The sequence below is a fragment of the Podarcis vaucheri genome (genome assembly GCF_965113315.1).
Source record: "Podarcis vaucheri genome assembly, chromosome: Z".
Taxonomy (NCBI): Eukaryota; Metazoa; Chordata; class Lepidosauria; order Squamata; family Lacertidae; genus Podarcis; species Podarcis vaucheri.
Window position 1 is genome coordinate 1,163,025 of NC_138758.1, and position 27,218 is coordinate 1,190,242.

General features: G+C 43.9%; 1 protein-coding gene across 2 annotated transcripts; it reads right to left on the minus strand.

Moving 5' to 3' along the window:
• Positions 1-464: 464 nt before the first annotated feature.
• Positions 465-23,369, minus strand: HPRT1 (hypoxanthine phosphoribosyltransferase 1). Of its 2 annotated transcripts, XM_082207513.1 has the most exons (9): positions 23,059-23,307; positions 16,141-16,247; positions 14,255-14,438; positions 11,848-11,913; positions 8,616-8,633; positions 7,795-7,877; positions 5,797-5,843; positions 4,698-4,774; positions 465-1,454 (listed from the first exon to the last, which is right to left on the minus strand). In XM_082207513.1, exons 1-9 carry the CDS (start codon positions 23,104-23,106, stop codon positions 1,407-1,409), a joined length of 678 nt encoding a protein of 225 aa, XP_082063639.1. In that variant the 5' UTR covers positions 23,107-23,307; the 3' UTR covers positions 465-1,406. The 2 variants fall into 2 exon arrangements, with proteins under 2 accessions (XP_082063639.1, XP_082063640.1); XM_082207514.1 differs by lacking the exons at positions 465-1,454; positions 4,698-4,774; positions 5,797-5,843; positions 7,795-7,877; positions 8,616-8,633 and adding an exon at positions 9,423-9,819 and having other exon boundaries at positions 23,059-23,369.
• Between the last annotated feature and the right edge of the window lie 3,849 nt (positions 23,370-27,218).

Genomic DNA, 27,218 nt, shown 5'->3' on the forward strand with positions numbered 1-27,218 from the left:
CGACACTTTAAATCTTCATTGCACAGCAGTAACTGAATGACTTAAAAAGACACAGAACCACGAATTTACCTGTGAGAGGGGAGAAGTAAACTAAAAGATAGTTGTGGTTGCCCAGCACTTCAGTGCATTTCTGATGTGGCTCAATAAAATTCCTACCTGGAAAGAGCAATAGAGAACCAACCACCCATTTAAAAAGACCACAAAGAAACAAGCTAAGGGGAAAAAGAATAAAAGGATAACTTGCAAAGCATCCTCTGATGGCCCACACATGGGTGCTTAGTGAACAACTGGTCTTTGCCAGGGCGCTGGTTGCACTGGTTTCATCTAGAGTGCTGTGCCCTCTGCCTGGGTTCCACAGACCTCGCCTCCTTCAACAGAGAGGGAAGGTGTAGCGAACCCTGAGGAGGCAGGTGTACCGCAGATGTTTCGGCAGATGGAAGAGGCCAGCGCAGTCATCAAGGTGCTACCTTTGGAGAAACAGCCTTTATTTAAAAGTATGTTGGTTGTGCATACAGTCAACATTACAATCATTTTTCATTGAGGTGAAATACAGGAAGATAGTTCTGAAAGGCAGTTTTGCTCAACTGATGGAGAAGGGAAAGGAAAATTAAGACAGAATCCACCTGGAGCTTGGAGGGGGCAATCCTGATGTGAATCAATTCCCATTTTCTTCTCCCCTTGGGTTTGTGTAAGAGAAGTTCCAGGTGGACTATACAATTAATTTTATAGGAGGTGGAAAGCCTGGTAGCTGCTTCAACATTCTATATGTCACTTGCTCTCTTTTCAGGCTGAAATGGCATTATTTTTTGTGCAGAGCTCCTGTTAAGAGGCAAGTAAGGCAACTACAGAGAAAGCAGTTTAGCATAACATTATCCATACTCCTTCAAGAGCATCATGCCTCTGTTGTAGGGTGGTGGCACACCCTGGATATCCAATAATCACCTTAATTTCTGCTTTCATTACTATATAAAACTTAAATTACTTGGTTTTTTTAAAAAAATATTACTAATATAATTTCCCATCTTAAAATGCCTTATACATTTACAGTACTTAAAACTATTTGAGTTCTGAAGTTTAAAAGCGGGGAGGGAGGAATATGTTTGGGGGTCAAACACACAGCAAATCCCACTAGGAAAGGAGCTAGAATCAGTAGATTCATAGTGCAATTTTCTTAAAGGAAAGAGAAAGAGAGAACACACAACGGCACCCCCTTTTTGTTTCTCAAATGTAAATGAACAAGACGAGGTTATTATACTGTACATGCAATAAGTTATAGCAAGCAAATGACAACAAAGTTGGAGAACTCTACAATTTTAAGCTGGTGACCAGAGCCAAAGGCAGAGGAAAATGGACACTGTGGATGCACATTTCAAAGTCCCGTAACTGTGGTGCTGGAGCAACTGCTGTCATGCCTTGTATTTCTGTTTCCCAGTCTCACTTATGACACAAATGTGCTGAAAGAGAGAGGGTAAAAGCACTGTGTGGATTAGGAGTTTAACAGCTAGGAGATGAACAAACACTCTGCAGAGCCTGTTACCACTGAGTGTGACCAAGAAATAGGACCCAGGGGACATCTCCCACTAGGGCCTTCAACATGAGAGAAGCTCATCCCGTTCTTCATAAATACACTGGGGGCGTGAGGAACTGCCCCAGTAGATGCCCCAAGCAGAGCACCCTCTTTTTTTGGAAGGAGAAAAGGAAGTGAGTGGAGGCATTACTGCAGTCCTGGCATAGCTCCTTCCCTGCCCCAGCACGGGGCGCCTCTCTCTCCTCTCCAACACTGCCCAAAGAGTTGGCTCTGCATTTCTAGGGGGTCCTTCAAATAAGGGCCTATCCTTCCTACTATAAAGTCCTGTCACCATACACTTTCCTTTCTATGTTAGAATTGCCTTAGAATTCTTGGGATGCTTTCAATGTAGGGCTATGTAACCTGAAGGTATAGAGCAGTATACAGATTTAATAAATAATAAGAATAACAGTAAGTTCAATCAGCTCAAATATTTATTCTTCTGCAACACAACTTCCCCTCCTCCCTTCCCCCATGAGTCCCCTAAATCAGTTCTAGGGGTTTTCCCAACCCTCTGGAGAAGATCTGGGGAGCAGTGGGGGAGAAGCCCCATTTTGCTAGGGTAATCCTTTTGCTGACAGGAAGAGTTCACAGAATATAACCACCATCTTATCAGCCACTAATGACTCCCAGGGTAAGTAGCTCTATTCCCTGCAGTGACAAATTATTTGGTGAATTTATTTCCAAATAACTAATCCTTCAGTTTTTAAAAGAATCCAACATTTCCAACTCTTGAAACTTGTATTTAGGAGCAACTGAGAGCTGCACAAGTCCTTGATTCTGAATTACTCTTTTCCAAATCAACTGCAACATTTCACATTCTTTTAGAATTGTGTCCGTGACTAATTAATGTGTATAAATTTACCCCTCAAGGTGACTACCCTTCTGTGTAAGAAAAAAAAAAAAGGTAACGGAAAAGACCCCTGACAGCTGATGATAAAAAGAAATGGTGGAGAGTGAAGCACAGAACCTGTTAGTCTGAGAGACAGCAGCTGCAAACCCTGGATAAGCTGACACAGGAGAGGTGAAAAGGACAGTACTTTTTTTTAAAAAAATCTTCTGTTCTTATTTCTAGTTTAGGGGAAAACATTACTGTGGTGTTGGTGGGGAAACACAACATTGTGGGAGAGGTTCATAAAATTAAGCTTGGAGTACAGAAAATCTCCCCTCAGCTCATAATACTAGAATTTTGGATCCCCTAATAAAACTGACAATAAATTCAGGACAGACAAAGAAGTAAAAGACTTCTTTACAAAACACATAATTAACTTTCCAAATACACAGCAACAGGATATGGGGATGGCAAGTAGCTCAAACAGCTTTAGAAGGGGGTTAGGCAAAGTCCATGGCAGTTCATCATAACCAGGTTCAGAGGCAGCGCATCTCTGAGTTACAGCTGCCTGGGGTGGGGCCACAGCAGAAACAGCCTAGTGCCTGGTGGGCTTCGCAGAAGGAAGCCTAGAGACAGACCACTGTGTGAAACAGGGTGATGGAGAAATGGACCTTTCACTGACGAAGCTGCAGGGCTCCTTTTACCTCATTATCATCAGGAATGGAACCTGAAGGGGCAGCTATTCAGTCTAATTACAGCAAGCCACAAAATTATGATATTCTGTAACACTAGAATCAGCTTGGCTGCATGGATATTTAAAACAAAAGAAGCTATGTCAGCTGTCTCACCTGCCCACCTCAGTAGATTCTAAAATGGCCTTTTTTAATTTATTGTTATTATTATTATTAAATTTTATATATTATTATTTATTATTATATATTGTTAATATTTATGTTTATATTCCACTTTCATAAAGTATACCAAGGAAGCTTACAACATACAAACTATAATAAAATATAAATATATATATAAGTAAACAATTAAAAACATCAATAGAAATTCAGTAGATACTAGTTAGCCTTTCTTGCAAAAACTGCTTTGAGACAGGCTCTCTCCCCATCTCTCCTGGGAAATGCCACACTTGACCAATAAGGCTTAAGGATATAGAATTGAGGTTGGAGGAGAACCTAAACTGCTGTCAGGTTAATGGGGTTGTTTGGGAGCCCAACGGATCTTGGTGGGAAATACAGGAAACAGTCCTTCTGCATGGGGAGTGTGCGTAAGCCCCCTCCACCCCATTATGTGCCTGTAAGTTTATGGACAGCAGAGCCTGGGGTTCCCCAAGAGCAGAATAGAATCATAGAATCATAGAATCATAGAGTTGGAAGAGACCACAAGGGCCATCGAGTCCAACCCCCTGCCAAGCAGGAAACACCATCAGAGCACTCCTGACATATGGCTGTCAAGCCTCTGCTTAAAGACCTCCAAAGTAGGAGACTCCACCACACTCCTTGGCAGCAAATTCCACTGTCGAACAGCTCTTACTGTCAGGAAGTTCTTCCTAATGTTTAGGTGGAAACTTCTTTCTTGTAGTTTGGATCCATTGCTCCGTGTCCGCTTCTCCGGAGCAGCAGAAAACAACCTTTCTCCCTCCTCCATGTGACATCCTTTTATATATTTGAACATGGCTATCATATCACCCCTTAACCTCCTCTTCTCCAGGCTAAACATGCCCAGCTCCCTTAGCCGTTCCTCATAAGGCATTGTTTCCAGGCCTTTGACCATTTTGGTTGCCCTCCTCTGGACACGTTCCAGTTTGTCAGTGTCCTTCTTGAATTGTGGTGCCCAGAACTGGACACAGTACTCCAGGTGAGGTCTGACCAGAGCAGAATACAGTGGCACTATTACTTCCCTTGATCTAGATGCTATACTCCTATTGATGCAGCCCAGAATTGCATTGGCTTTTTTAGCTGCATCTGCCGAAAACATCATTCTGGCATTTCTCTACCCACCGGTAAAAGAAGCAAAGGAAATGTTGCACGAAGGGGAAGGGGGGCTGTGGCTCAGTGGCAGAGCATCTGTTTTGCATGCAGACGGCCCCAGGCTCAATTCCCAGTATCCCCAGTTATGAATGGAAAAGACCTTCTGCCTTGAACCCTGGAAAGTTCTGTCAGTCAGCACTGAAAATACTGGACCAGTGGTTTGACTCTGCATAAGCCAGCTTCCTACGTCAGGCAGAAGGGGGGGGGAATACTCTTCCGCAATTTATACAGAAGACAATCTTTGTTCATTACTTACATTTAGATCTCTGAAGTATTCATTGTAATCTAGAGCATATCCCACCACAAACTTATCTGGTACTTCAAACCCAACAACTGAAAAAGAGCCAGAATTCATCAGTATGTTACATTTGGGCAATGTTTAGATAATCATATTACATTATTTGGACTATTCATAACCAGTTTCTTATTTGATAATGCTGCCTATTGGCATTGTTTAAAAAATGAAACAAGGATAAAACAGGGAGACATAAAACTGACAGTACATTTTGATGCAGGGAAAAGCTACACCATGTCCAAAGGAGTGAGACAGTAGGGACTAGGTGGTAAAAGGTAAAGGGACCCCTGACCATTAGGTCCAGTCGTGGCCAACTCTGGGGTTGCAGCGCTCATCTCGCTTTAATGACCTAGGGAGCTGGCATACAGCTTCTGGGTCATGTGGCTCTGGCAAAACCAGAGCAGCGCACGGAAACGCCGTTTACCTTCCCGTCAGAGCAGTACCTATTTATCTACTTGCACTTTGACGTGCTTTCGAACTGCTAGGTGGGCAGGAGCAGGGACCGAGCAACGGGAGCTCACCCTGTCACGGGGATTCGAACCGCCGACCTTCCGATTGGCAAGTCCTAGGCTCTGTGGTTTAACCCACAGCGCCACCCGCGTCACGGTAGGGACTAGGTGACAAGGCCCCAAATGAGTGGAAAAACACATACCACTGAAAGGAGTTAAATTATTGCAAAAGCTGCAATTTAAGCTGCAATCCTAAACACATTTAATAGGGCGAAAGCCCCACTGAACACAGTTTGGAGTAAATATGCCCAGGATTGCACCATTACCCATTTCACTTTTAAGTGCTTCAGGTATCTCTACTTAAACACACTGCAAACAAAGTATAGTACATATCCACAGAGGCCAGGTCACTCTCCTTAATTCTGCTCCAGCTCCTATAATTCTTTTCTGTCCTCATTTATCCCTCCCTCTCCATTTTGTAACATTACAGTTGTTCTTTAGGCCAGTGACTCCCTGCAGTCAAAGTTCATCTACTTTCAATCTGAATATAGAGATTTTTACATTGCTTTAAAAATGTATATATTTTAAGGTGCACTGAACAATTCACTTACAGTCAGGACGGTATCCTACACTTCGAGGTGTTCTTTTGACCAACAAGCTGTTAAAAAGACCCCAAAGCAAAAAAAGTAAATTGTGAGTAGAAATTAACTCATGAAATGCACTCCATGCTCCCTGCATGCGAAGCCACTAAGTTCTGTACTCCCCCACTGCTATATCACAGTGGAAACACTGAATCTGGATTACAGTGGCAGTCAGAGGGTTCTTTCTACAGCCAAGTTTTAAGTGAGCATAAAGGCTGCTCTCCCCTTCATGGATCACTGTCTTGCCATGGCGAAGGGGCTTGAATAACTTAGAGAAGCTCAGAGCTATGCCATGCAGGGCCACCCAAGATGGACAGATCATAGTGGAGAATTTTGACCAAACGTGATCCACCTGGAGCAGGAACCGGCAAGCCACTCCAGTATCCCTGCCAAGAAAACTCCATGGACAAAGACAACAGGCATATAAAAGTTATGATGCTGGAAGATGAGCCCCTCAGGTCGGAAGGTGTCCAACATGCTACTGGGGAAGAGCGGAGGACAAGTACAAGTAGATCCAGAGCTGATGAAGCGGCTGGGATAAGGCCGAAAGGTCGCTCAGTTGCGGATATGCCTGGAAGCGAAAGGAAAGTCCAATGCTGTAAAGAAAAATATTGCATAGGAACCTGGAATGTAAGAACCATGAACCTGGGTAAGTTGGATGTGGTAAAAAATGAGATGGCAAGAATAAATATTGACATCCTGGGCTTCTTGTCCCACATAGAGATTTCTCAGGAGACAGATGAGGTGATCAGGCACTCCCATTTCTTTAAGAACTTGCCATAGTTTGCTGTGGGCGACACAGTCAAAGGTTTTTGCATAGTCAATGAAGCAGAAGTAGATGTCTTTCTGGAACTCTCTAGCTTTCTCCGTAATCCAGCGCATGTTTGCAATTTGGTCTGTGGTTCCTCTGCCACTTCGAAATCCAGCTTGCACTTCTGAGAGTTCTCGGTCCACATGCTGCTTAAGCCTGCCTTGTAGAATTTTAAGCATAACCTTGCTAGCGTGTGAAATGAGTGCAATTGTGTGGTAGTTGGAAAAGACCCTGATGCTGGGAAAGATTGAAGGCACAAGGAGAAGGGGACGACGGAGGACGAGATGGTTGGACAGTGTTCTCGAAGCTACCAGCATGAGTTTGACCAAACTGCGGGAGGCAGTGGAAGACAGGAGTGCCTGGCGTGCTCTGGTCCAGGGGGTCACGAAGAGTCGGACACGACTAAACAACAACAACAAAGGCTGCTCTTTGACCAATTTTGTATGAGGAGGAGCAGGCATTGAAAAGTATTCTCTTCCTCCTTCAGTGGTGCCAGAAGGGGAAATTCAGCACATCACCGTTCTGTGCCTGAAGCACCTGCCCCCTGCCTAGGCCCCTGCACTGCCATGAAACTTGTGCAGCAGAAAAGTGACTTTACCTATGCTCAAAATATACTGTGGACAGTGGGAGACTTTCATCAAAATATACAGAATAAATAAAGAAGCTTGTTTAGGAAGGCAGGGTTATTCTGATAATTAAAGTTAAAAATTAGTATTTAAGCTAGCTACTGGGTGAGATGCAAGAGTCGTTGTACTAAGAATGCAGAAGGTCTACTAAGAGTAAGTATAATATGTGGGTGTTTAAGAGAGAAGTGATCCAAGATGACACTCATTTTGACTAAACTGTTAAAACCTTTTAATAGAGCAATTTCCCTTAGACTAGTTCTCTTTGTTATTTAGTCTTGGGCAGCTGAAGCACAGAGGGGGGTTGAGAGCCCACTGCTTTTAACTATGGGCACCTTCATCACAAAGGCAACGATCAATATCCAGCACAAGCAATGGAGAAAAATTAACGCCCCCAACCTTGCACTTATTAACTCCTAAACGTAACTGACCTCAAAAGGATACAAAAAGATGTGTAACTGTACCACCTTTTTTCATCATTCTGCAAAAGTTCCTGAGAAAGCAAATTGTAGCACATGCAGGAATTAAACATACCTGGCTACTTTCACCATCTTTGGGTTGTACTGCTTAAGCAGAGACAGAAGAGTCTTCATTGTCTTACCAGTGTCAATTATATCCTGACATTTAAAACAAAAAGAGCCTTGTGAAGTGAAGCTGCAGCCAAGTACCTCTTACAGGTTCATAATTAACTAAATCATACATACGAGGAGGAATAAAATTCAGGGTCATTTGGTGCTCATTTGTGTCTGTCAGTAATTATGGGGGGGGGGAATGAAGGGAACATATCTGCAAATGGATATGGTCCCAGAATTTGAAGTGCACACCAATACTTGATCAGCTCTTTACATGGCCTCCACAAGAACAAGAGCATTTTTGTGTAAAATATTAACAAGCTCTAGCTGAATTAAGTCACAATGCAATTAAGCAGAATCAGTTCAACAATGCATTCTTGGCTATCCATCTTAGTAGTAAAAAAACCCTGCATGCGAATTACCGTATCTTTTGCACCATAACACTCACTTTTTTCCTCCTAAAAAGTAAGGGAAAATGTCTGTGCGTGTTATGGAGGGAATGCCTAAGGGTGGCATGCCTACGGATTTTCCTCCTCTAAAAACTACATGCGTGTTATGGTCGGGTGCGTGTTATAGAGCGAAAAATACGGTAAGTGTCCCCCTGATGGCAGCTGCTTGTAGAAGAGAAATTGCTTTTTCTTTTGAGAGAGCTTTAATCCATACTTTAGCTTAGGGATAGTTGTTGTTCTGGAGTAAAATGGTGCTACATTATTTGTACTGATTTCACAGAATTACCCCAAATCATACCTACTAAAAAAGGAAAATGTAAACTGTTGTACTTACTTCTACAATCAAGACATTCTAGGAGAAAGAGAAAAATAGAAACTCATGAGTAATTGCTCATGAGTTTAATTAAGTCAACACTTGGTTTCCAATTTATATTTATCCAAACCTTTTCAGGATGCCTGTTTTTCATTTTTCATTTCCCTGATTAACCAGCACACAAATATAGGTGGATACTTCAACTATGAAGCAAACCAGCAGAAAATGGCTACAAAATTATGCCCTGTGGTTAAACGACTCAGGTTTCTACTGCTCATTAGCACAAACTCAAAATTGAAAGTTTATCATAGTTCAGAAATAAAGTACCAATTTCAATGCAACAAGTTTCAGAACCAACTGAGGGGGCAGGGAAGCATTAGTACCAGAGGAAATACAACATGTGCCACATCCTATTCTTTCTAACGCACTGATATTGCTTAGCTAGTTTACGCACCTTCTCAAGGGCAAGCTAACAACAACAAAAATATTGAACATTCATCATCAGAACAGCTTTGTAAAAATTAGGACGGCCCTGGATCAGTGGCAGAAGGTCCCAATTTCAATGCCTGGCTATCCAGGAGGGGCTGGAAATGTCCCATCTGAAACCCTGCCGAGAAACTGCCAGTCAGGCAAGACCATCCTGAGCTTGATGGATCAGTGGCCTGACTATGTATAAGGCAGTTTTTATAACCAGTGCCACATTAGAATTCAGAACAGGGAGTACTCATTCATATTTTCATGAGTTGTCTTCATATTTAAAGTAGAGAGTGATTTAGAACTGAATCACGTACCTAAATGTGAATGTGCTATCTATCCATGAAGAACCCCCACATAAACAAAGCCTAGAGGTTGCAGAGTGCAAGTAAGGGAGCACCCAAGGCCCTAGAGGCATCATTGGTATGGTCACTTGCAGACAGAACCTCAAGACGTCCTGTGCAATCCTACATCTCTATATCTACTGGGAGGCACAATCGGAAGCCTTCTATGAAAGCTTAGAGAATAACTGATAGCAGGGGAGGGGTTAAGGGTTTCAAAAAAATTGTATGATCCTTATAGCATTACTTGCTACTGTCATTAATATTTACTGTTAGAAGTGAAACGTTTCACACCTTACATGACAAATGAAAGTTGAATGTCTTGACAAGCAGCTCTGTTTGTACGGCAGAACCAGGAGAGGGGAGACGTAACAGAATATTGCAACAGCCTTTGAGGGACATTTCTTGCTCTATACAGCAGTAGGCACAAAATAGAGGATGAGATGAATGCTGCTATTAGACAGAAGCAGCACTACAAAGACGACAAGATGCACTTCAGAAGATGTTCGAGTGCAGGAGTGGGGAACCTGTGGCCCTCCAGAGACTGTTGGACTCCAACCCACATCAGCCACTGCCAGCATGGCCAACCGTCAAGGATGATCACAAGGAGTTGTAATCCAGCAGCATTTGGAGGGGCACAAGCTCCCCAGCCCAGAATTATATTTTAAGAAGTCTTATCTTCTCAATACTGTAAAGATAAGGGGAAGGGCTCAGTGGTAGGGCAGCTGCATTGCATGCAAAAGGCCTAAAGTTCAACACCCTCCAAGCCCCTTCTGGGTCAGGTTGGTAGGTGATCAGGTGACTGGAAGAGACTCTTTGCTGCCAGATATCCTGCAGAACCATTGCTAACTGGAGCAAACAATGCTGGGTTAGGGGGACAAATACACATACCACATTGGAGATACAGTGGTACCTTGGCTTACATACGCTTCAGGTTACATACGCTTCAGGTTACAGACTCCGCTAACCCAGAAATAGTACCTCGGGTTAAGAACTTTGCTTCAGGATGAGAACAGAAATCATGCTCTGGCGGTGCGGCAGCAGCTGGAGGCCCCATTAGCTAAAGTGGTGCTTCAGGTTAAGAACAGTTTCAGGTTAAGAATGGACCTCCGGAACGAATTAAGTGCTTAACGTGAGGTACCACTGTATTGCAGGCTCGGTTCCATACCACCACAATAAAGCTAGTGTTACAATAAAGCAAGTCACACTTTTTGTTGTTGTTGTTTCCATTTGGATATAAAAGCTATGTTTACACTATGCTGTAGTCTAGGCAAGGGGCCCCTGCAACCAAGGGCAGGAGGAGAAAAACCCAGCCCCAGCCCTGGCCAGCTCCACTGCTGTGGCCAGAAGGGGGGGGGGGCTTTCTTCCACTGGAAGTGAGTGGGCTGCCTGGTCCTCGTGAAGAGCAGTATCTGTGGAGTGCAACAAAGTGAGGCGTGATGAAAGGAGGCATGCCTGCAGTCTGACCTGCAGCTTCCTGTGTTCCTTTGAAGATGTGTCAGACTGCAAGAGCTAATCCTAGAAACAAAAGTGTCAGGGGAAATAAAAAACTTGAAACCTGAACCAACAAAATGCCACAAATAAACATAATATGCCTACATCTGTGCCAGGCATATTCTGTTCACAGGTTGCACTTCACTGATTCAGATTTCAAGTCTTATACTTTGGTTTTTAAAATTGTTTCCTTGACTTGATTACTGTAGCATTATGTTTCTTTGGTCACTTCTAAAGTAACAAGACTCCCGAAGAGTATTTGCAGTTTACTTTTTTCAAATTTAGATTGCCTTCCACAAACAGACTTTGCAGCATGGAACACTGGAACAAAAATGAGGGAAATTGCTCCTAAGGTGTTGCATGCAGTTGATATGGCCATGTTCTATTATAATGTTTCTTAGTAGCAAGTGCTACCATTTACAAAAGACAACATAAGCCACATCCATCAGTGGCTACTTGATCAAAACAATAGTCTTGCCTAGTCCTCATTCCAGCAGTGACACTCAGGTGCCTCTGGGGACTTACAAGTTGCGCATGAAGATAATAACCTTCCCCAGATTTTGTCCCCAGCATCTGGTATAGAGAGCTCTGCTGCTTCTGTATAATGAAGTTCTACTTCGCTATAACAGCTAATAGGAATTGATGTGTTTTTTCTCTATGATTTTTTTTTAAGCCCCTAAGGAAGGGGCGACAAAAACATACACAGCAAATGTGCTGTTGCAAAATACAGCCAGCGAGAGAAGAGGACCTTGCAACCTGGTACATGTGTACTCTCACCTTTATTTGCATCTCACAGAATGGATTCAACTGTGCTCTGTCTTTAAGTGTAACTAATTGGTGATGGAAAATTAGTAGCATACAAAAGTGCTTCACAGAAATTTCCGTATCTATCTATCTATCTATCTATCTATCTATCTATCTATCTATCGTCATTTATTACATACCTTGCCAGTCAAGGTTGAGAGGTCATCCCCACCAATTACCTTTATATCACCAGTGGACTGGTCATTCTGATTTTAGAGAGAAAAGAAAAAGAAAGGGTTTGGAGGAGAATAACAATAAAGTGAATCTTCACTAAACACAAAAACAAACAAACAAACAAACAAACAAACAAACAAACAAACAAGCCAAAAGCCCTACTTGAAAAATGAAGCTTTTAAAAAGTTTGTACAGTGGTGCCTCGCAAGACGAAAATAATTCGTTCCGCGAGTCTTTTCGTCTTGCGATGTTTTTCATCTTGCGAAGCACGGTCCGTCGCAGGTGCGCCTCTTCAAGTGGCTTTAAGAAAAAAGCGCAAGATGTTTTCGTCTTGTGAAGCAAGCCCATAGGGAAATTCGTCTAGCGAAGCAATGCAAAACTGAAAAACCCTTTCGTCTAGCGAGTTTTTCGTCTTGCGAGGCATTCGTCTTGCGGGGCACCACTGTAAATCCTGGCTGGCAACATTCACCATACAACAGAGGAAGAGGAAAATTTTCCCAATCCTGCACAGAATAAGGCTCCCTCTTTCTTCTTCTTCTCCTTCCTCCTCCTCCTCCTCCCATCAGGTTTTTTTCAGAAATGTGAACTCAAAGCGACTTACAAAGACAGGAGTGCTTTTCCCCCACCTTGACTAAGCCTCTTAAAAATGAACATAAAACATCACTCCCACCCACAGTGGAACACAAAGCTGTCTGTCTGGAAGAGACAGTCAAGGATGTACCAGGGACTAAAAAGGTGATTGACAGAATAGATAGCTGAAAGTACATCTACATTATTTTTAAATATGAGGACATGCCAAAGTGTAAAGGTACAAAACATCTAGAAAAGAAGGCACTTAATGTTTCCATTTGTAGTTTTAAGAAGAAGGAAGCTGTCATACTTGTATCTGTGCTTTTGACAGCAAACAAGAATTGCCTTTAAAAATTGATGTCTAAAAAGAAATATACTATCACTCATGTGATGCCAATACCCTACTTTGTAAACTTGCCTAATCCCAACCCTCAAAACTCTGTAAACAATTTAATTTCTAATTTCACAGACAACTCAAGCAAATTATAAATTTATGTTTCCAATTAGATTGTTTCTACATATCTCCCCTTCTTTTTGTGTACTTTAATCAGGTCCTTAGTTAAGGGGAATGGGATCACAGAAGTATAGTGCCCTGATCACAGAAATAATATACTCCATATGTGGTTTTCAAATTCTTAGTTTAAGTTTTTCTTATATGACTTTAAACTCCCAAGTATTTTCTGTTTCCTCAATGATAAATAATGTTACACTGAACAATCACCTACCTTCTTAAAGTAAAAGAAAAACCTTTATAAAAAATAAATAAAACCAAACACATAATTTCCAAAAGCAAGTTGTTATCCTCCTTGGACCTAAGCCTCAGCTAAATGTTAACATCAATGGTATTCCTCATAGAATCACAGAACTGTAGAGTTGGAAGGGGTAGGATGTAGAAATGTATTGTAGTCAAATACAACATTCCCACAATGCACATGCAATGTATCACTCAGGAAAAAACTTGCTAGTTCCTCCTGAGCTGGGACAGACTTCCTTTGCATGTGACTTAGTGTGGGTGTGGTCTGTTCTTGGACAGATGAGCACATGGCCTCCATGTTCTGCCTTTTTTGTTCTCCATTTTTTGTGTTCCTAAGAGTTAGGAGAAGTGACTGCTAAATCGCAGCCACTTGAGACTATTTCCCTTATGGGATAGTTCACATTGTTATAGGCTGTTCTGTAAATTAAGTCTGCCTTCAGGGATCTTATTGTGAACTAGATGATTGTAAGTAAACTACTTTTATGTTAACTTTAATCATATGGTTGTGTCTATTCTTTTAGGAGGGATATAAAAAGGGATCTTACCAGGAATCCTAAATAGTGAGGCTCAGACAAGCCTGCAACTAGCTAACTGCTGTGTAATTTAAAAGGGAGATTGTTTAACAACTCTGCTAAGTTATGGAACTTGCTAACGCAAGTTAGGAAGGATATAATAAAATAATATATCCTCTCAAACATCCCCACAGAAGGGACCTCCAAGAGTCATGTAGCCCAACCCCCCACAATGGAGGAATCACAACTAAAGAATTCCTGTCAGATGGCTATCCAACCTCTGCTTTAAAACCTCCAGCACCATTTGAATAGGACATGGAAGATGCAGCAGGCTTGTTTCCAGAAGGCAGAACCAGAACTAGCAGGTTCAGATTACAAGAAAGGGGACCCTGACACAACATTAGGAAGAACATTGTGACAGTAAGAGCCGTTCAACAGTAGAACAGGCAGCCTTGGAAGGTGTCAGACTCTCCTTCATTGGTGCTTTTAAACAGTGGTTGGATAGCCATCTGTGTGAGCGACTGCAGACACACTTACGCAATAGCTCTTCAGCCTGATGAAGTCAACGGTCATAGGGATAGACTTGTCACTGTTTCGATTCAGGGCTTTGATATAATCCAGCAAGTCAGCAAAGAACTTGTAGCCCCCTTTAAGTACACAGAGAGCCACGATGTGATGCCCTCCCATACTCTGCATGATTTCTCGTGCCAGTCTTTCTGTTCTGTGGAAAGAGAAACAAACTAATTTGCCACACCAAGCCCAGTGCCAGGTCTCTCTCTCTCTCTCTCTCTCTCTCTCTCTCTCACACACACACACACACACTTATTTGTACCATTTCTAAACCAGCCTTCCTCCAAGGAGATTCCAGGGCATATACAAATCTATATCATAAGAATAATAAATTACAACATAAAAATATAAAACTATTCCAAAAGACCAACAGTCAGAACATGAGTTAAAATCAAACTGCTACTCTAAGGCCTGCCCAAAAAGATGTGTCTTCACACCACATGGAAAACTCAGTAAGAAAGAAGTCAGCCATAGTTCTCGAGAGAGGAGAAAAAATATATGTAGATGGGGCCTTAAGACTATTTAGACTCTTCCCCACACAACTGCCCACTGAGTAGAAATCACCAGTGGGATTTCAAGAAGGGTGTCCCAATAAGATTTCAACACCCAGACTGACAAGTAACAGGAGAGGCCCTCCTTCAAGCACTTGAGACTGGAAATTATTCTCATTATATCATGTTATTATTCACCCCCACTGGCTTGGACAAACCATGGTAAGCATTCATGTAAAGATAAAGCCAACAGAGCATCTTTCCCTGATATTGTATTTATCTCCCATCTGACAAAATAGGGCTATTTACTGGTCAGTGACATTTCTGCTTTTTCTCACTTGTCAAGGTTAATCTAATAGCAGTACTGCCAAACTCCCTTGATTTTACAGGGCAGCATGTGCCAAAGTAAATCTCAGTCTCTGCCTAGTTACTGGACAACTTTCAAAAGATATGAAGCATACAGGTCTTCAGAAGGTAAATTAATTCACTTTTTAAAGCATATTGCAGCTTGGATTAGTAAGGCACCAACAATACACTCCGGAAATTCAGAAACAAGGAAACAGAAAGCTGTTCAAATTTTTAAAGTTCTGTGCTTTCAAGATTTATACACCAGTGTGTCAGTGAGGAAACTTGTTACCTAATATATACACATGCACACACTTAATTTACAGTATGTCCTTATAACCCTTTTCTCATTAACATATGAATTATGGGCAAATTGCCTGTCTTTTTATGGGTCAGGAACTGGTAACAATTTGCTAGAGGTGCAGAATATTAGAGCAATGGTTCCCAAACTTCACCACCCCTTAGACCACCTCAAAATTGCTGATGGACCATTTAAGGATTTTTGTTTGCTGTAGCAATGGTAATGTACTCCACTAGAAGCCATTTGATTTGCAATTGCATTTTTACTTCTTATATATTGTACTTTTTGTATTATAAATTAAAACCCAATATAAGAATTAAAAGACACAATAAAGATACTATTACAAATTAGTATCAATATTTAATGTGATGGATGCGCCATCTCCTGTCTTCAGCCACAATCTACATAAATGCTGTGGACAGGCTGAATGGAGCAGTCATCCGCAGACCACAATTTGGGTTCCACTGACCTAGGAAGTCCAACCCAGGAGGAGCTGTCTGCTCCTCAGAGCATTGTGTTGCTGGCATAGGAAATGTTCCCTTCCACAGCAACTGCCTTTACTGTGTACAGAGGAAATTTATCTACACTCCAGTAAACCAGACACTGCTTCCAAGCAAGCTGCAAGAGCCACCACAAAGTGAAACCTCCTTAGGACAAACATGCAGAGGCTTGCATGCAAATAATCATTTTTGAATATTGCTGAGAGTAAAACAAACCTGTCCATAATAAGCCCATGAGGAATATATACTTTTTCCAAATCTTCTGCATAATGTTTTGGTATGCAGAACAAGTCTAGGTCATATCCTTGTTCATCATCTCCAATCTAAAAGGAAAACAGAAAAGGTGAGGTCAGGTACAATGTGTTACATATCCTCCCAGAGAACAAAAATATATTTAAAAGCCTCATAATCTGGGATTACTAAAAAATCCTAAACTATAATCTATTGGCAGAGTGTATGTTTTGCCTGCGTGAGGCTCCAGGGGGCTTCAACTATGGTATTTCCAGTGAAAAATATATTGGGGAATGGATTTTATTCTGTTAATTAGCTTTGAGATGAAGGAAAAATATTTTGATGCAAAGATAGTTTGTGTAGTTGGGGGTGGGTTATCATTTATAATGGAAAAATGGGGAAAGTTAAATAAAAATAATATTGAGAAAATATCATCTAAGGACTAGGCAAGGCAATGAGAACTTTCAGAGCTACGGAAGAGTCAGTGGGATCAATAGAGGACAATGGCGCACCATTTCTGACTTGAATCCTCAAAATACATGACAGCAAAGCTCCACAGCAGAGCATGCAAGTACAGTTTCCTCCTCCCCACCCTCCAGCAAAGAGGGCTCCTCCAGGAAGGCAAGCTGAATGATGTATATTTGCTGCTACTCATGGGTTTACCTGCCACCACAGCCTTCACATCCTACTCAGAGACTCATTGACTCTGGGAGGAATACACCAGTTGAAAACTGCAGATAACTACAATCTCCTCCCATCTTTGAACTGGGAATCGTGATTCTGCTACAGGCATAATTTAGCACCAAGAGAATGCTGGGCACTGTACAGAACTCACAGCTGACCAGGGACCAGGGAGAGAAAGTGGGGAAGGGTTGAGGGGAATCAAGTGGCAGGGGAGGAAGTAGTTTGGGAGAGGCTGTGGGGAAGAAGTAAACCCTGAGGAAGACAATACAGTATTTGTGATTAGGCATTATGCTGAGGTGGCAAGAATACACAAAGGAACTATACCAGAAAGAAATGGATGTCCCGTACACCCCAGGTAGTGTGGTTGCTAACCTTGAGCCAGACATCCTGGAGAGTGAAGTCAAATGGGCCTTAGAAAGCACTGCTAATAACAAGGCCAGTGGAGGTGATGGTATTCCAGCTGAACTATTTAAAATTTTAAAAGATGATGCTGTTAAGGTGCTACACTCAATATGCCAGCAAGTTTGGAAAACTCAGCAGTGGCCAGAGGATTGGAGAAGATCAGTATACATCCCAATCTCAAAGAAAGGCAGTGCCAAAGAATGCTCCAACTACCGCACAATTGCACTCATTTCACACGCTAGCAAGGTTATTAAGCAAATTCTACAAGCTGGATTTCGAAGAGGCAGAGGAACCAGAGACCAAATTGCAAACATGCGCTGGATTATGGAGAAAGCTAGAGAGTTCCAGAAAGACATCTACTTCTGCTTCATTGACTATGCAAAAGCCTTTGACTGTGTCGACCACAGCAAACTATGGCAAGCTCTTAAAGAAATGGGAGTGCCTGATCACCTCATCTGTCTCCTGAGAAATCTCTATGTGGGACAAAAAGCTACAGTTAGAACTGGATATGGAACAACTGATTGGTTCAAAATTGGGAAAGGAGTACGGCAAGGCTGTATATTGTCTCCCTGCTTATTTAACTTATATGCAGAATTCAACATGCGAAAGGTGGGCTGGATGAATCCCAAGTCGGAATTAAGATTGCCAGAAGAAATAGCAACAACCTCCGATATACAGATGACACAACCTTGATGGCAGAAAGTGAGGAGGAATTAAAGAACCTTTTAATGAGTGTGAAAGAGGAGAGTGCAAAATATGGTCTGAAGCTCAACATCAAAAAAACGAAGATCATGGCCACTGGTCCCATCACCTCCTGGCAAATAGAAGGGGAAGAAATGGAGGCAGTGAGAAATTTTACTTTCTTGGGCTCCACGATCACTGCAGATGGTGACAGCAGTCACGAAATTAAAAGACGCCTGCTCCTTGGGAGAAAGGCGATGGCAAACCTAGACAGCTTCTTAAAAAGCAGAGACATCACCTTGCCAACAAAGGTCCGTATAGTTAAAGCCATGGTTTTCCCAGTAGTGATGTATGGAAGTGAGAGCTGGACCATAAAGAAGGCTGATCGCCGAAGAATGGATGTTTTTGAATTCTGGTGCTGGAGGAGACTCTTGAGAGTCCCATGGACTGCAAGAAGATCAAACGTATCCATTCTTAAGGAAATCAGCCCTGAGTGCTCACTGGAAGGACAGATCGTGAAGCTGAGGCTCCAATACTTTGGCCACCTCATGAGAAGAGAATATTCCCTGAAAAAGACCCTGACGTTGGGAAAGATGGAAGGCACAAGGAGAAGGGGACGACAGAGGACGAGATGGTGGGACAGAGTTCTCGAAGCTACAAACATGAGTCTGACCAAACTGCGGGAGGCAGTGGAAGACAGGAGTGCCTGGCATGCTCTGGTCCATGGGGTCACGAAGAGTCGGACACAACTAAACGACTAAACAACATTATGCTGACCCTTTCAGTTTCCACATTTCTGAGGCTTTTTTGAAAACAGCAACAGCAGACTTTTTTTTGGAGGTGGAATTTGATTTTAAAAGTTTGAGAAAAAGCCAGGATACTCCACTACATGCAGCTCCTAAAATAATATAACCCCAATATATCAAAAACAAAACACTGTTCGGAATGTTTAAAATCTGTTAGAGAATACTGAAAACCTCAGTTTCAAACAGCAGTAAGTGACTAGACCTTATTAGTCCTAGAGATACATTTGGCGACTTTTAAAGGCATGGAGAGGTGCATGTTGCCCTTATCAAAGCTAAGATCAACATACTGATTATGTGTGTGTGGTTTTTTAATTGCTTCTGCTACCAACCACACTTGGCTGTCCTGTATGCTACTGAGCAGCAATACAACTAAAGAATCCCTCGCTGTGAATTATAGTCTCATGAGAAACATTCTGCAGGTAGAAACAACTAATTTGATTGCAGCAGCAAGCCAAACGCGCTTTTATGCAATGGCCTTGAGAGGAACACCATGCTCCTTTGCCTCTTCATAAACCAATTGGTTAACACCCACATGGCAGAAAGAAACTGAACCCGGCTTATGATAAATAGATGCTGAAAATGTGTCTTAATATTCCACGGAGATTGTAGCACTTGGAACAGAACAGCCTTCCCCAACTGGTACCCTCTAGTCAAAAACACCTGAAGGGCTAAAATAAATATGCTGCAGCAATCCATAAACAGCAAATGTTTAGATTTATCAGAAGGCTTGTGCAGAACCCTGTTGGCTCTGCATTTATTATTAGGTTCCTCAAATAACATTTTCTCATCTTTCCACTGAACTGAGCATTTCAGTTCATCTGCCAGAGATAGAGGTTCTATCAGTGGGCATTACTGGTGTCTGGAAGACCCCAGATTGGGTTCCCCTACTTGCAGTGCCTACTATGAGAGAATTTATTTATTTATTAAAATTTCTATACTGCACTTCAGCAGAGGATCACAGGTGAAGGGCCAAATACATAACATAGTAAAGAACAAAAACAACAATTCAAAAGGCTGTAGATTCTAAACTAGCCAAGGCCCTGGGAGAAGAGGAATGTTTTTGCCTGGCACCTAAAGATATATAATGAAGGTGGCAGGTGAGCCTCCCTTAAATGCCACAAACAAGGAGCCACCACAGAAAAGGCATTCTCATGTTGTGGCTTTCTGGACCTCTCATGAAGGAGGCACACAAAGAAGGGCATCCCATCATGATCACAGGGTCTGGGCAGGCTCATATGGGGAGAGGTGGTCCTTGAGGTATTGCAGTTCTGAGTCAGAAGGCAGCAGTTTTAACTGAGCCTGGAAAATAATTGGCAACTGGTGCAGTCAGGCCAGGATTGGTGTAATATGCTCAAACTGGCTTGCCCTGGTGAGCAACCTGGCCACTGAATTCTGCACCAAGTTTCCAAACCGTCTTCAGAGGAAGCCTCACATATAATGCATTACAGCAATCAAACCTAGAGGTTACCAGAGCATAGACAACAGAAGTAATGTTCTGAATCCAGGGAGGGTTTCTTGCCTGAGTGGTTTCACCACTGCCTCCTTGAAGCGGGCAGGGACCACCTCCTCCTCCTCTCCCAAGACGGTATTAACCACTTCCCTGGCCCAGCCAGCTGTCCCTCCCCTGCTAGTTTCTATCAGCCAGGAGGAGCAAGGGTCCAGAGCGCAAGTGAGTGAGTGCCCTGACTGATCCTAGCACCTTGTCCATGTCTTTGAGCCTTACTAACGGAAACTCATCCAACACAACAGGACTAGACGGTGCTCTGGACACCCCTCGAGATTCACCTGCTGTTAACAGTGGCGTCAAGATCCTGGCAGATGTAAGCAGTTTTATTCAATGCTTTGCAACCAAATCACAATGAATTACTATTGGATCCATCACCTCCTTTGCTCCCAACTGTAAAAGGTCCGGTACTACCCAGAAAAGCTCTGTACTGGACAGCACAGCGAGGAGGCATACTTTGCTATCATTCACTGCCACTAAGTAAGCTTGATGATGATCGCTCGCCAGTGTTCAATTGCATTCCACTGGAGTTTTCATTCATTTGCGTTCAAGCCACCTCCAAGCTTGTCTATGCCCTAAGCTCTGCAGTATATCAGGGAGCCAAGCTCCTTGCACGGAACTTGACCAGTGTTAAGCAGCAACTGATCAATCCAGACTTTTGTACCCCTTCAATTCAAGAAGTAGGATTCAGGCAGTGGTAGCGGTTCCTCTATGAACATCAGTTTAGAAAGCCTGGGTTCAAATGATAACATAAAAGATGCCATGTTGCTGACATTTCAAAGTATTTCACCAGAGGAAACTTTGAGGTTCCCTGACTTGTGGTGATGTCTCTCTCTCTCCGTACTAAATCTGGCTTTTGACACCCCACCTTAATTCTACCCCTCAAGTTATAATAATATAATATAATATAATATAATATAATATAATATAATATAATATAATATAATATAGGTATAAGTATTGTATACAGTTGTATACTGTATACTTATGTATTGCAGAAAGAAAGATTAACTATCATGAGATGAGGAAAACTGAAATTCAAAAACCACTTTCATAGTAAGTAAGGCATTGGGTTAATTTAATGAAAAATGTTCAAACTTATGGTGTTGTCTTTTCCAACTCTAAATAGTGCTGACATGTTTAGTTACAGAAATCAGTTGGAGTCCTTTTTATTTGCATCAAACCCAAATATGGCGAGCTCAAGCTAATGAAGTCAAGGACACACAAGAAACATATTTCCGAACTAGACTCCTTGAACAGGAAATTACTCATCTTCACATGTGCTTGGTGAGCACAGGCCTATGCACATTTACTAGGAAGTAAGCACCACTGAGTTCAATAGGTTGCACAGCACAATCCTAACCATGTAATGCAGAAGTAAGTCCTACTGAATTCTCCCAGGCAAATGGGTTTAGGATTGCAGCCCAAATGTGTCTAAGGCTGCAACATTAAACCACTTACCTAGAAATAAGCTGATTGACCTCAGTAGGCCTAATATATTTTTTTAAGAACACAAAAAATAGTTGCATACTTTTGTAGATATTAACTCTGGCAATATCCATATACAAACAGATAAATTATTGTAATGGTTTGACGCAAAAGGCATAACTTGAGATGAAGGCATTCTGAATATGCCCAGAAACCTGATTCTTTATTGTTGTCTTATACCTCAAAAAATCATCCCTAGTATATTAGAAATACAGATTATGGTCAGGGTTATGAGTGCTTGTACAAGTTAAGCCTTCTATCCTTTATCAGTAACACTCCTGGAAAACTTTGTTTCCCCCCTTTAAAAACCTGTTTTTCCTTGAGACACCAAATGAATATCCCCCCTCCACTTTAAACTCTTCAACCCTCCCCAGATTAACCTCCAGTTTAAAGCCATTCACCTTCTCCTTCCTTCCTCTTTGAACCCTATTAGCTGGGGGTGCATATTAATTCCCCCAACTCTCTGAATGTAACAAAATCTTTTTTCCTTCTGTTCCAGGTTATCATTCTCCTCTCCAGAGTTTCCTGAGGAGGAGCTAACCCTGCCCTCCCCCAGCACCCCTTCAAAAAGTAGGGATGTGGGGAGGAGGGCTGACCCTGGTTCAAATCAGCCTCCCCAAATTCAGCTGCACGACCAACTGAACGCTCCTTCGCCTGCCCAGCCTGCAACAAAACATGCCTCTCCCCTTTTGGGCTCTGCAGCCACAGCTGAAACCCTCCAAGGCTTCACTCCCAAAGGCAGCACACTCTTCATATGTCAACCAACTGCCCCTTAACAAAACCTGGAATTACCTATATAGCCAGATTCTTAGAAATGCTGGTGGTGTGCCTCTTTATCTGTTTGAGTGTTTTAAACTTCTTGTACATTATAATGCATTGCAATCATCCCCTTCCCCCGATTTTACAGTTTTATCACATTTTGTAAACCGATCTGAGGCTTTTAAATGTGTTTTTCTCTTTTTGGGGGCCATCAATTGGTGTATGAATTTTATGAAATAATATCTGCAAACCATCACAATCATTTTGGGGGTGGCGTGGAGGCGATAACTGCGAGGGAGGTGGAGGTCCACAAGGGCCTCTCCCCACTGCCTCCTTTTAAGCGGACCCCACATCTCCAGACACCCTCAGGGCCCCCACCGCAGGCCCCAGGCCCTTGGCCTTCCAGCACCTTCCCACATTATGGGTCCCCAGGTACCCACTTGGCGGGGGGGGGCGTGTGAGAAAGCCCCCATGCCCCCATGCCTTGCAGGGCGGGGGTTTGAGGGTCGCCCCCCCCGCCTCACGTGGGGCTATGCCCGCAGCCCCCCCTCCCAGCCCCCTCCCCTCTCGGCCCCTCACCACGATGCAGGCGGCGCTGGCGCGGGGCTGAGCGCTGTGCCCGGCCATGGCGGCGTGGGAGGGGGCGGCCGGCCGGCCGGCGAGGCTCTCCTCGGTCCCTCCTCGGTCGCGGGGCTCCGGCAGCGGGGAAGGGCTGCTGGGCGGCAGCCGGCGCGGCGGTGCGGAGAGACGTCCCGGAGAGAAGAGAGGGAAGAAGGGGAGCGGCGCGCGGGCGGGCGGGCCGGCAGCAACCGCCTCAGCCCAGCCCAGCGCTGCTCGGGAGGAGGACGCCTCCCGCGACGCCCGCCGCGCGCAACATGGCCGCCGCCGCCGCCACCAAGGGAGGGGGCACGGGGGCGGGGGCGGCGGCGGCGTCGTCGCCTCAAGGCCTCACGAGAAACAAGCCCGGTGGGATGTCACCCCCATAGGTCTCCACATAAGGTGAGGGGAAACAACGCCCCCCTTCCCCGCCACACATAAATAGATATAAAAGAACAACAGCGCCCACAGATGAAGTACGCATATGTGTGTGTGTGTGTGTGTGTGTGTGTGTTCATAGAGGAGGGTGTAGCAGGAACCCCCCACCCCAATCATTCTGTTTGCACAAACTTCACACACACTCACACTCACACACTACATACGCCACATTTCTGTTATAAATTCATAGAAAAATCAACCATACATTGGATTTGCACTGTTCCATTTTATTTTACTCCATGTGACAAGGACTATCAAAGGGGGGGGGTGGTGGCTTGGTTCTGGTCAGCCATAATCCCTTGAGCATCCCAGCACATCCGCAGGAGCCCTGCCCAGCTGCTATGTCGACCCTGATGGTCCCAGACAGAAGACAATCAAAATCACAAAGAACCTGCATATGGGAGTGGATTCAGCATGGACTGGAACAAAGGACAATGATCAGCTCTTCCCTCTGGGGGCAGGAAACTGGAAACTCCCCTTTGTCTCCTGGAAGTGACTCATGGGGGGGGGGAAAGGAAGAACCAGCCAGGTGACAGGACACTCAGGTTACCTCCACAACTCCTCCCTCAACCCCTCCTTTCTGTGATGAAGGTGTGATGTTTCTGGGGGTGGGCTTGACCTAGAGGAGGGGAATTTCAAAAGTTTTTATAAGGCCTTGCACACCATCTTCCTGGGTCTTTCCTCTCTCTTGCAAGTGAGGGGAACACCCTGTTGCAACAGTTCAATAAAGGCCAAGCCTACAGGCTGCTGTTTTGCTCCAAGTTATCCTGGTTGGTGTCTTTACTTTTTGTCCAAGGGAGCCCTCAGATTTTTCCGTTAACAAGGGCAAGGAAAACTCATCACCCCCGTATAAAAACGAGGGCGGTCCCCACCCCAAACAAATAATACTAAACAAACAATCAAATAAATCGAAAGTAAGTACTCGCAAAGGAGGGTGCTGACACACACACACATGCACTTAACGGTGCTGAGATTATCTGTCTATCTATCTGTATCTGTATCTGTATCTGTATATGTCAGCACCCTCCTTTTTTACGAGTACTTATTTTCGATTTATTCATTTATTATTCATTTATTATATATATACTTAAAATGAGACCTGTCCCTCCCTTAATAACAATGGGAAGGACCCCAGCACTCTGCCCCTTATTGACAGCCTGCTTGCTTTGAGTTCAGTTGACCATTTTATATGTGGCTACTCCAAAGTAACCCTCGCCGAGATCAACAGGGCTGGGGTGGGGGGTAGTGTTTTTTTGTTAAGATCCCCTATTTTTTGCAGCAGCACCCCCCCCCGCCAGGACAGCGTTTCTTCATCCCCCCCCCTCCACAGAAGGCGCCTGGGGTCGCCCAACCCGCAGCTCCCTCTTCCTCCCTACAAGAGCCCTGGCGGTCCTTTCCCTTCTCCACCTATTTGCTTTGATAAGAAACCCTCCCAGTTTGCTCATGAGTAAGCCTGAAAGGGCGCAAGGGGCAGGTCTGCTCCAGATATGCCTCACGCAGGCAAGGGGTTGGTTTATTTTCTTCTTCTGTTTCTGCAACATCCGCACAGTGTGGTTGCCATCAGAATGCCACCCTGTACCCGTTCTCCCTCAATTCCACCCCAATTTACGCTTTCTTGGTGGAAAGCTATAAAATAATTAAAAAATTGTCCAGTAGCATCTTAGTTCTGGGTATAAGCTTTTGTGTGCATGTTTCAGTGTATCTGAAAAAGTGTTCATGCACACTAAAGCTTATATCCAGAACAAACCAACTGTCTCTAAAGTGCTACTGGACAATTTTTAAATTTATTTTGACTGCGACAGACCAACAGGGCTACCTACATGAATCTAGAATTGGGGGAAAGCTGATAAACTAAAAAGAACAAAGGTACATGTGGCCCAAAACTGCTTTGTGACATCTCAGCCACTTTTTTACAATTTCTGGAAGCACCATTATATGTATTTTAGCTGTCAGTTTCTCTTACTGTTAACCAGGAGGTTGGTGGTTCAAGCTCACTCAGGGGCAGCTGTGGCCAGGATTGCTGCACTGCAGCAGGTCAGACTGGATGATCCCTTCCAGCTCTATAGTTCTGTGATTCTGCTCCAGTCCAATACTAGGCTTCTTTATTCTTTAGAAAACATATTTAGCATTGGAGCCTCAATAACTATATGCAGTGCTTTATTTTTTGGTCAAAAAAGAAAAAAGACGTGCCCGTATGGCAGCAGGTGCCAGTGCTCTTTTATCTCTGGTCGGGTACAGAGGGTGACACTAGGGAGGGAGTTGTCGTCGCGCCACTCCTTGGTGTGTGGAGTGCCGCAGGGCGCAATCCTCTCCCCAGTGCTTTTTAAGATCTTTATGCACCCTCTTGCCCAGATTATCCGGAGCTTTGGGCTGGGCTGTCACCAATATACTGATGACACTCAGCTCTATCTGCTGATGGATGGCCACACCGACTCAGCCCCGAACACACTGACCAGATGCTTGGAAGCTGTGGATGGATGGTTTCGTGGGAACCGATTGAAACTAAATCCTTCAAAGACAGAGGTCCTATGGCTGGGTCGGGATGGCATGGGGATGAGGGACCAACTCCTTTCTCTTGCGGGGGCCCAATTAGTGCCATTGCCTTCCGTTAAGAGTTTGGGTGTAATCCTTGACGCCTCCCTTTCCAAGGAGGCGCAGGTTACAACAACAGCCAAGGCGACATTTTTCCACCTTTGCCGCATCAAGCAGTTGGTCCCTTATCTTTCCCGCCCCAACCTGGCCACAGTGATCCATGCGACGGTCACCTCCAGGCTTGACTACTGTAATTCGCTCTACGCGGGGCTGCCCTTGAAGCTGTCACAGAAACTCCAGCGGGTGCAGAATGCAGCAGCGAGGCTCCTCACGGGGTCTCTGCCATGGGAGCAGATTCACCCAGTGCTTTTCCAGCTGCACTGGCTCCCGGTGGAGTACAGGGTCAGATTTAAGGTGCTGCTTTTGACCTTTAAAGCCCTTCACGGCCTAGGACCCTCGTACCTACGGGACCGCCTCTCCCGGTATGCCCCACGGAGAGCCTCAAGGTCCATAAATAACAACACCCTAGAGGTCCCAGGCCCTAAGGAAGTCAGATTAGCCTCAACCAGAGCCAGGGCCTTCTCAACTCTGGCCCCGGCTGGTGGAACGCTCTGCCTCATGAGACCAGGGCCCTGCGGGATCTGATTTCTTTCCGCAGGGCCTGTAAGACAGAACTATTCCGCCTGGCCTTTGGGCTCAGAATCAGTTTCATTCCCTCCCCCTTTTTCATTTTCCTTTCTCCTCCTATGATGAGATTGCTCCCTAATTGTTTTAATGTTGTATCTTAATCTTTTAAATTGTATTTTAATCAACTTGTTTTTATTATTGGTTTTTAGCCGCCCTGAGTCCGGTCTTGGCTGGGCAGGGCGGGGTATAAATAAAAATTTATTATTATTATTATTATTATTATTATTATTATTATTATTATTATTATTCTATTCTTACTAGTTGGCAGCTTGAGGGGGAGGGTCCTTCTGCGTTCTCTGCTGTCGTTTGAGGCTCAGTTGGCTTCAGTGATGCGGAGTGCCCTCCATCATCTTCGGCTGCTGGACCAGTTCCCCCCCCCCCATCTGGACATGGACAGCCTATGCTCTATGTCAGTGTTTCCCAACCTTTTTTGGGCAAAGGCACACTTGTTTCATGAAAAAAATCTCAAGGCACACCACCATGCC